The sequence below is a fragment of the Dromaius novaehollandiae genome, unplaced genomic scaffold (assembly GCF_036370855.1).
Source record: "Dromaius novaehollandiae isolate bDroNov1 unplaced genomic scaffold, bDroNov1.hap1 HAP1_SCAFFOLD_31, whole genome shotgun sequence".
In the NCBI taxonomy this organism is placed as follows: Eukaryota; Metazoa; Chordata; class Aves; order Casuariiformes; family Dromaiidae; genus Dromaius; species Dromaius novaehollandiae.
Window position 1 is genome coordinate 3,218,171 of NW_026991289.1, and position 9,599 is coordinate 3,227,769.

General features: G+C 58.0%; 1 protein-coding gene across 1 annotated transcript; it reads right to left on the bottom strand.

Moving 5' to 3' along the window:
• Positions 1–2,329: 2,329 nt before the first annotated feature.
• On the bottom strand, positions 2,330–3,901 carry LOC135325579 (apoptosis-associated speck-like protein containing a CARD). Its single transcript, XM_064503678.1, has 4 exons — positions 3,769–3,901; positions 3,246–3,326; positions 2,983–3,030; positions 2,330–2,850 (listed from the first exon to the last, which is right to left on the bottom strand). Exons 1-4 carry the CDS (start codon positions 3,842–3,844, stop codon positions 2,597–2,599), a joined length of 459 nt encoding a protein of 152 aa, XP_064359748.1. The 5' UTR covers positions 3,845–3,901; the 3' UTR covers positions 2,330–2,596.
• Positions 3,902–9,599: the final 5,698 nt, after the last annotated feature.

Genomic DNA, 9,599 nt, shown 5'->3' on the forward strand with positions numbered 1-9,599 from the left:
TGGACGTTGTCTGCCTTGACTCCAGGACGGCCTCCAACGCTGTCTCCCATGACATCCTCAACGCTGGCTCCAGTCCTCAACGTGTTCATCGGTGGCCTGCATGCTGATCCAAACCTGGGAGGGGCAGCCAATACCCAGAGGGCTGTGCTGCCATTCCGACGGACCTCGACAGGCTGGAGACGAGCGGAGGGGAACTTCATGAAGGTCAATAAAGACAAGTGCAAAGTCCAGCACTTAGCACAGGTTACTAAGGTCAGGAAGGGAGCGGAGCATCTCTCCTAGGTGGAAAGGCGGAGAGAGCTGGGCCTGTTCAGCCGGAGAAGAGACGGCTGAGGGAGGATCTCATCAACGTGTGTAAGTGTCTGAAGGGAGGGTGCCGAGAGGATGGGGCCAGGCTCTTCTCAGTGGTGCCCAGCAATAGGACAAGAGGCAACGGGCACAGCCTGAAACCCAGGAAGGTCCATCTGAACAGAAGGACAAGCTTCTTCCCTCGCAGGGTGACTGAGCACTGGAACAGGTTGCCCTGAGAGGCTGTGGAGTCTCCATCCTTGGAGCGAGTGAGAAGCCATCTGGCCAGGGTCCTGGGCAAGCTGCTCCAGGTGACCCTGCCTGAGCAGGCCGGGTGGACTACAGGACCTCCAGAGGTCCCGTCCAACCTCAACCCTGCTGAGCTTCTGTGGTTCCGGGAGTGGAGGCCAGCTCCCAGGCTACTTGTGGGTGGGCAGGGCCAAGCCCCCGCGGGGCCAGGCCTCGAGGAGCCCCCCCGGGGCTGCTGTCGTCATGCCGGGTCTGCCCGAGTCCTGCCGTGGCCCCCGGCATCGCTGCGGCCTCCGCTCGCACGCCGCCGTGCTGTCCGGGATGGAGAGCGGAGGGAGCCTTCGCCCGGTCTATGTGCGGGCGTCTGGGCCGGGCGATGGCCTGGCCAGGTCCCTGTGTCCTCGGGGCCTCCCCGGAACGGCAACGCCGCAGCTCTCCATGCTTTCAGCCACGAGACCAACCGCTCTGGAAACACCTCCTGCGAGAAGACCTCCAGGGACGTGACGCTACGTGCATGCGTGTCCCCACCGCCTCATTCTTCAACCCTTTCTGCAGTTGGCCTGGGAGAAGAGCGAAGCTTTTGGGTGCTGCAAGGAGATGACCATGCCAGCGCTGTCACCCCGGAGAAGGGCGGAGCAGGGGGATGTGGGTCTCCCCAGCACACGCCATTGCTTATCGCGGCACGCTCCCAGCCGTCATTGAACATCTGCATTTGTCATCCCACCGCTGCAGATGTGGGCAGCGATCCGAGGCTGCTGGGACACAGCAAGTCCCTCCCAGCTGCCGAGAAGGAAGAACATCTGTCCCGAGGGGAAGAGTGAGCTCAGGAAACCTCTTCCAGCTACGAATTGGCAGTGCCTGATGGGCAGGAGCAGTCCCATGGCGTCCATGCTGCTTGTGAGGTCACTTCTGCGTCAGGACCCGATAGGCCAGCAGCAGGCCCATGACTTCGAGGCTGACCGTGAGGTCCCTTGTGCCTAAAATGACGTCAATGCTGCCTGTGAGGTTATTCCAGCCTCCCTGCGAAGCCAGGAGGAGGCACATGGCTGCTGCTTCTGCTCGTGAGGTCGCTTGTGCCTCGGCACCGGAGAGGCCAGCGGCGGGCACATGGCTGCTGCTCACGCTTAGGAAGGAGCAACCTGCCTGGGGAGGCAGCAGGAGCGTCGCCGAGCTCGGTGCAGGAGGGGAGAGAGGGGCCACTGGGTCCAACCAAATGTTTCTGCAGCCTGGGCCTTTCCCGTTGTGTCTTCGTGGACGCATGGATGAAGCATGAGCTGGATAAGAGGCCAGGGAGGTGGACCAAAACCTGGCTGAGCTGCAAGGAGCTTTGCAGAGAAGCACCCGGTGGGCACCAAGTTGACGGTGAACCAGCAACGTGCTCTGGTGGCCACAAAGACCCATGGCATCCTGGGCTGCATCAGGAGCAGCGTTGCCAGCAGGTCAAGGGAGGAGATGCTTCCCCTCTCCTCAGCGCTGGTGAGGCCACACCTGGAGGGCTTGGTCCACCAGTACAACATGGACCTAGTGGAGCAAGTGCAACCACCGAGATGACTAAGGGCCTGGAGCTGCTCCCATACGAGGAGAGACTGAGAGCGCCAAGACTGTTCAGCCTGGAGGGGAGAAGACTCAGGGGGATCTTATCATTGTCTAGAAACGCCCGATGGGGACAGGGGGTGAAGAAGACGGACACAGATTCTTCTCAGTGACAGCCAGGGACAGGACAAGAGGCAACAGGAACATACAGAAATACAAGAAATCCCATTAAACATAAGATTTTTTACTGTGAGGGTGATGGAAACACTGGACCAGGTTGCCCAGGGGGGTTGTGGAGTCTCCATTCTTGGAGATATTCCAAACCCGACCACACATGGTCCTGGGCAACCTGTTCTAGGTGACCTTGCTATAAAAAAGGCGGTGGGGGTAGGTGATCTCCAGAGGTGCTTTCCGACCTCAGCAAGGCGTTGATCCTGCGGTGATGCTGCCATTGGTGAGGTCACTTGTGAGCTGCCTGAGGGACTTTGCTCCTCCACGGAAGGACTGTATTGGGGAGCATCATTGGTTACTTCTCAAGATCTTCGACGAGGTGTGGGTGCTTCTCCTTCAGGGCCTCGTAGATGCGGTCCTTGCACCAGGGAGTCCAGCTCGGCATCAGCTTGAACAGCTCGCGCATCCTGCTGTGGGACGTTTTCTCCGCCAGGATCCTTTGGTATTGCTCGAAGTCCAGAACATCCCCGAGCAGGAGGTCCAGGACGCCCTTCACTTCGACGACGCGGTTGATCAGCTCCACTCGGTGCAGATCCAGGAAGTGCTTCTCTGTGGAGGCCACAAGCGAACTCAGCGGACTAGCCCGAAGTGGAGGCCTGTGAGAAGGTCCCATCCGACCCGGGGCCGTGCCAAGGTCGATGGTGGGGTTCAGGGCGGGCATTTCACCCCCAAAGGTCTCACCTGTCGTCGTCGCGGAGGCTCCTGGGATTTGTCCTCTGTCTGCCCAGCCTGTGGGAGAGCAAGACGGAGCAGACACGAGAGGGTGAGCGATGGCGGGGCCCAACGAGGGATCTCCAACCCCGCGTGGTCAACGGGGCGCTGGAGGACGCAGGGACGGAGCAGACGCACTTCCACGGGAAGCTCCGTCCTGCAGGAGCACCCAGCCTCCCAGGCCACCTCCCGACCTTGGCTTGGTGACCTTTTCCCACGGCTTCGCCTCCTACCTGGCTGGCTGCGCCGCGATCTGGGGGGCCGGCAACTGGCGCACGGTGCATCTGCGCCCGCCCCGCTGGGTGCGATGTCTCCTGGAAGAGGACAGGAACCAAGGTTGGGTTCCTCCACCATAGGGCTGCTCCCGTTCCCGGCCAGCTGGTGCCATCACGTGGCAGCAAAGCTAATTACAGCCCTATCAGGGCCCACCACCACTCTCACATTGGCCGTGGGAGCTGCTGGAGCTATGGGTGATGTTTGATGGGCACCTCTGACAGGGAGGTGAGATCCCATCACCTGGTTCAACACGTATGTCTTGCTGGGAACTCACTGCAGTGGAGCTTTAACCTAATTTCAGACACCGTCATGGCAAATACGTACAATCGAGCTCATCACCCTTGGTTTCTTCTGCAGCCAGCAGAAAAAGACGTTTTGAAGGTTCTGCTTCTGTCTGAAAAGACTTGGGCACCAGCCTTCCCTCCTTGGGACATCTCACAGCTTCACCATGCTGGAGGGGAAAGGACGCGAGACACCTACCTCTTCGCAGCACCGCGTGCCACACACACTTGTCCTTCCTTTTGTCTTTCAAGCTGAGTTTGACTTCCTCTACCATGACACTAAGGTAGATTTCACTGAAGATCTGCTGCTTTTCTGCCCCTCTGAGATGGAAGTCCAGGATCTGGTGGAAAGGCAGGAATTGCTCTCAGGAGCTGCTCTTTCATAGCCAGCACAGCAGAAGAAACCAACCCTGTGACCATCCATCATGGTCAAGCTCATCTGCTTGATGGAGGAGCACAAGAAACCAACCCCATGACCATCCGCCATGGTCAAGCTCATCCACTCAATGGAGGAGCAGAAGAAACCAACTCCATGACTGTCCATTGTGGTCAAGCTCATCTTTGAAGAGTATGGATGAGATGGAAGAGTAGAAGAAACCTTGTCTTAGCGTATGTCCCAAAATTTGGATATTTCATGTAAACGAATAGCTTAGGCTCCAGGCAGCAACTCTTGCCCCAACCTTAGACACTGATATTGGGGTGGGATAAACTACATTTTGAAGGAAACCAGTCTCCTTGGTTGTGGAGCAACCTGAGATGGTTCTTCCACCTGAGGCAGATGCATTTTTAGCGACAGAAGTTGGAGAACCATCACATTCTACCAACCTAAAGGGATCATAGGAAGGAATTGGAGACACAGGCCATTTTCTAGAGGTCACAGCTCATGTTGAGGACGTTTATATAGGAGTTGAGGCTTGCTAACAGCGCAAGAACCATCGCTCTGCCACGTGATTGGGCTTATTCCACCCGTAAAACGCTCGGCTCTGCCACGTGAAGTACCACCGGCCTCAGCTCTTCCCCAAATCCCAGTTACCTTGGGTTGTACAGCTGCGGGTGCAGAGCCAGAAACAACGTAGGACCTCCCACAGTTGAGACGCTTGGTCAACGGCGGTTTATCCACCTGGTAGGACATGGACGACTTCTCCCTCTCCGATCGCCTGCAGAAAGTCAAACATGGTCAGCGCCGGGAGAGAAAGATGAGCAAACACGGACGTACATGTAGATCTGGACTCGTCAGGCGCCACCCAGCCTTGGAGGAGCGGTGACGCTTCCGCAGTGCGGCACGTGCTTGCTGGGATCTCACCTGCTTTATGGAGCGGTCATCGGGGATCAAGTAGAGATGGAGGGTGACAGGTTCGTTCCTGGTGGCGTGGTAGATCAAGGGAGTGGAGAGGCAAATGGAGAAGCAAAGCCACCTTCCTCCAAAGCACCGCAGAAAGGAGAAGCTGGGGTCTTCCAGCACCGCGTGGAACGGCTGCACCTCTGCTGGCATCTCCAGGACCAGCTTCCCATCCGCAAAGTGGCCAATTTGCATCTTGGAAGCGTCGTCTTGGCCTGCCGGGAGGAAACGAGGTCTCCTTCGGCCTCCAGAGGCTCCCGACGAGGGTTTAACCTGTGAGCCCGGAGCGGGGACTCCTGGACCTCGGCTTTGGAGGAAGAGGAGGACAGAGAAGGAGGTGCGGGACACCACAAAGCCAGGGCAAAGCCGCGGCCCGGCTGCTCCACCTCCGAGGCACACGAAGTGTGGCAGGTAGACGGCACCCACGGCGCCAGCCGGTTCCACCTGGATGTTGAACAATGGGCCGACGAAGGTCCATCTCTCCGCATCGGCTCCCCGCAGGTGCTGCTGCCAGGAGCCGTACTCGTAGCTCAGGGTAACCACTGCCTTCACGTCGAAGCACAGATCGGTCTCGGCGCACCGAAACGAGCTGGCACCAGGGAGCGAAACTCTGCGCGGCAAAGAGGAGAGCTGGATCAGGGAACGGTCAGGAGGTCTAGCTTGGACCCATGATGGAGTTAACATCCTGCACGAGCAGCGCTTAAAACCTGCCTCCTAGAGAGGCCAAAAGCTCTCAGATTAACAGCAGCCGCCTGGTAGACACCATAAATTCAAGCGGGCTGCTCCTACCTCAGTCCCGCCAAGCATTCGGCCATGTTCCTGAGACACCCCCAATTTGGAGCCACCACCTCTCTCACCTGTAGGCTTTCTTGTCACCCTCATCTCAAATGATCTCTGGCACAGTCGCTTCTGGGAGACACTGGAGAGAGGAACGAGCGTTAGCTTGGCACCCACCAGAGATGTCCCAGGAGCTCTGCGAGGTGCCGTGGGAGAAGAGCTTGGTAGTTTTGGAGCCAAGGAGGTGAGAGGGACCAAAGCCCAGCCTCGTGGTTTGCATCCTTGCGGGAGTATCACGCGCACGGAGATGATCCCCAAAATTCAGCGCAAGGAAGGAAAGGCAGAGCAGACGGAGAAGATGGATCACACCGTTCTCCATCACCAGCTCAGCAAATGGGCAGGAAAAATTAAAAAGCAGGCAGAAAAAATGAAAAAAACCCATCTCAAGCCCATCCCAGCAGGTCCCCAGAGACCCAAGGTGGATGTACGTCTCTCCCACCATGCGGCCAGGGCTGCCCAGGCATCTAACCCTGGGCAAGGTGACTCTTGGGGACAACAGAGAGGGATGCCGGAGATAAGGAGCTCCCACCTTGTCCCTCTGACAGCAGCCACAGCTGTCCTCCTCCCTGCGTCAGGCCACCAGGGAAACATCTGTCACGGAAATAGCAGAAGAAATAAATCCCAGACGGCTATCGAGGCTCTTCAGGGTGTTGCGAGGCAATGGTAACTGCATGCTAGAGCAGCTGCGCTCTCGCTCGCGGTGTGCGACGCTACAGCGTGATCCCCTTTGACCTCGTTTCAACCAAGATCAGACCGGGACCATCCTCCTCCCCCCGGCTGAAGGTTGGGTGAGTTGCGTCCCGCCATTGGTCCCACCAGGGCTGAGCCTCGGTGAAAGGCAGCTCCCCGTTTCAGCAAAATTAAGTGCGCCGGCAACGGGACACAAAGCCCCCGAAACGCCCGTGAAACCTCCCTGCGGACAAGCTCAGCGCCACTCACCGGGATCAGATGAGTCCTCCTCGGAGCTGGATGAAAAGCCAAACCTGGACATCACTGAAGAGACACGAGAATAGGTTAAAAGACACAAAAGAAAGACGATGAGCGACACGGAGCCTCAGCGGAGGTCGGAAACATAACCTTGCTCTCCCATCAGCGCAGCATCTTGCTGCACCCAGGACACAACTTCAGCTTGTCCGTGGGTTTCTGGAGGAGAAAGAGAGGGAAAAGTCCACAAAATCTGGAGCCTGGATCAGCTCTCCGCTAAACTGCCAGCTGTGGGCAGGAGCCAGGCTGCCCCATTCCCCGTCGCAAGCGGGAGGGACTTTGTGCCATCTCAGAAGGGTTCAGGACCCAGCTGGATCAAGCCCTGCTTCGAGCAGGTTGGGCCAGAGACCTCCCAAGGTCCCGGCCGAGTTGGATTGTCCCCGCGTTCCCACAACGCTATGGTTGAAACCACTGCAAAACCCCGTCCCCAAGCGGATGAAAATGGGACCAACCTGCTTCTCTTGCTGCCACCAGAGAAGAGCCACGATTGTTGCTTCTGCTCATTTCTGGAATGAGACGCAGAGAGGAAACCGGTGGGAAACCCATTACAGTGGCGCGACGTGGGACGAGGACCCCAACCCAAGAGGACACCCTTAACCCCCCTCCAACCTCTGCCCCAGGGAGGGGGTGCAAGGAAAGAGGACCAGGTTTCACACCCATTATTTCTGCCCCGCTTTCGGCTTGGGAAGTCCCAGCTCCTTCTCCAAGTCACCTAGGTCAAACTGAGCTGCGGCTCCAGGGCATTTCATTCCTCGGAAAACGCACATGCAAGGAGGTGGACACCACGTGTTGGGACACAGCCAGGAGGAGAAAGGTAGCTGCTCCAACTAGGAGGGTCCAAGCAGCTCTTCCGCACCCTCAGGAGTCAAAAAGAACCAAAAACGGGGCCAGACTGAGCACCAGAAGAAGTAAAAACATGATCCTGGAGCAACTCAGCTGGTAGATCGCATCCTCGTTGGCCGAGAGTCCATAGAGATGCATTGAAGGGACAACGTGTTGGAGGCTTCATGTGTCCAAGGGACAGCGTGTCCGAGGGACCACGTGTCCGAGGGACCACACGTACTTCGGAAACAGAGGAGCCCACCAAGACCCGACAGAGATGACTCAGTGGAAGGGGAAGGACGAGGCAGTACTGGGAGCTGGAAGGAGTTCTGGTGTCTAAAGCTGGGGCTGAATCCCACTGCAAGGGTTGGAGGGGCCAAATCCCACCACGAGCGCTGGAGGAGCTGAATCTGCCCTGGGAAGCTGGAGGAGATAAAACCTACTCAGGAACTTGGAGAGGGTAAATCCTACCTGAAGAGTTGAAGAAGATAAATGTCACCTAAAAAATCAAGTATGAATCCCACCAGGAGAACTGGAAGAGAAGGAAAATCTCACCTGAGAAATCAAATATGAATCCTACCAGGAGGATTAGAAAAGGCAAATCCCACCTGGAGAGTTGGAGGAGGAGATAAATCCCACCTGGAAGAACAGGTGTGAATCGACCAGGAGAGCTGAAGAAGCCAAATCCCACCTGGAGAGCCAGAGGAGAAGGAAGATCTCACCTGGAAAGACAGAGGAGGTTGGATGAGGTCAATCCCACTCCAAAAGTTGCATGAGGTCAATCCCACCACAAAGGTTGGATGATATCAATCCCACCCTGAAAGCTGGACAAGCTGAATCCCACCAAGAACACTGGAAAAGCTGAATCCCCCCAGGCAAGTCGGAGAAGGTCAATCCCACCCAGAAAACAGGACAAGGACAATCCAACCGGGAAAATCAGAAGGAGTCAATCCCAACTGGAGAGCTGCAGGAGCTGAAACTCACCCGGAAGGCCGGAAAAGGTCGATCCCACCACAAAAGCTGGCCGAGATCAATCCCACCTGGCAAATTAGAAAAGCTCAGTCCCGGCCCAAAAGCTGGATGAGATCAAGGCCACCTAGAAGGCTGGATGGGATCAAGCCCACCTAGAAGGCTGGAGAAAGTCAACCCCACCCCAAAAGTCGATGAAGTCAGTGTCACCAGGGAGACGGAAAAGGCCGTTCCCACCCCAAAAGCTGGGGGAGGTTGGGGCCACCAGGGAGATCAAACGAGGACATTTCCACCCAAATGTTGAAGAGGTCAGTGCATTGCTTGCACAACCCTGGCCCTCGCACCCCCATCCCTCACACACCCCATTCCTCGCACACCCTGTCCCTAGTGTACGCCAATCACTCGTGCACCCCTGTCCCTCACACACCTGTCCCTCGCACAACCTATCCTTTGCACACCCTGTCCCACACACACCCTGTCCCTAGTGTACCCCAATCCCCCTCACACCCCGTCCTTCACACCCCCATCCCTCGCACCCCTGTCACCCGGTCCCTCGCACCCCCGGTCCCTCGCACCCCCGTCACCTCGTCCCTCACACACCCATCCCTCGCACCCCCAGTCCCTTGCACACCCTCAACCCCGTCCCTTGCACCCCTGTCCCTTGGGCACCATGTCACCCCGTCCCTCACACACCCATCCCCCTGTCCCTCGCACCCCAGTCACCCCATCCCTCGCACCCCCGTCGCACCCTCGTCGTCGTCGTCGTCGTCATCGCCGCCGCCGCCGCCCCGGAGCCGCTTTCGCTTGGAGCTGCTTTCGCTTTTGCTCCTGCCGGAACTGGAACCTGGCGGCCGCTCGGGGTGGGGGGGTGCATGGTGCTGCCCCACGGCCGCCCCATGGCAGCCCCATATCAGCCCCACAGCACTGCCCCCCTGCACACGCCAGCCCCACACACACCGGCCCCACAGCATTGCCCCACAGCAGCCCCACAGCCCTACCCCACCCACAGGCCAGCCCCACGGCAGCCCAAGGCAGGGCCCCATGGCAGCCCCATGGCACTGCCCCATGGCAACCCCAAA

Bases quoted from the DNA above. Each gene is read 5' to 3' on its own strand.
- LOC135325579 (XM_064503678.1), bottom strand. From the start codon at position 3,844: ATGGTAGAGGAAGTCAAACTCAGCTTGAAAGACAAAAGGAAGGACAAG. The intron at 3,327-3,768 runs GTAGGTGTCTCG...GTCCTCTTCCAG, and splicing joins GCACGCGGTGCTGCGAAGAG to GAGACATCGCACCCAGCGGG. The intron at 2,851-2,982 runs GTGAGACCTTTG...TGGCCTCCACAG, and splicing joins AGCCTCCGCGACGACGACAG to AGAAGCACTTCCTGGATCTG.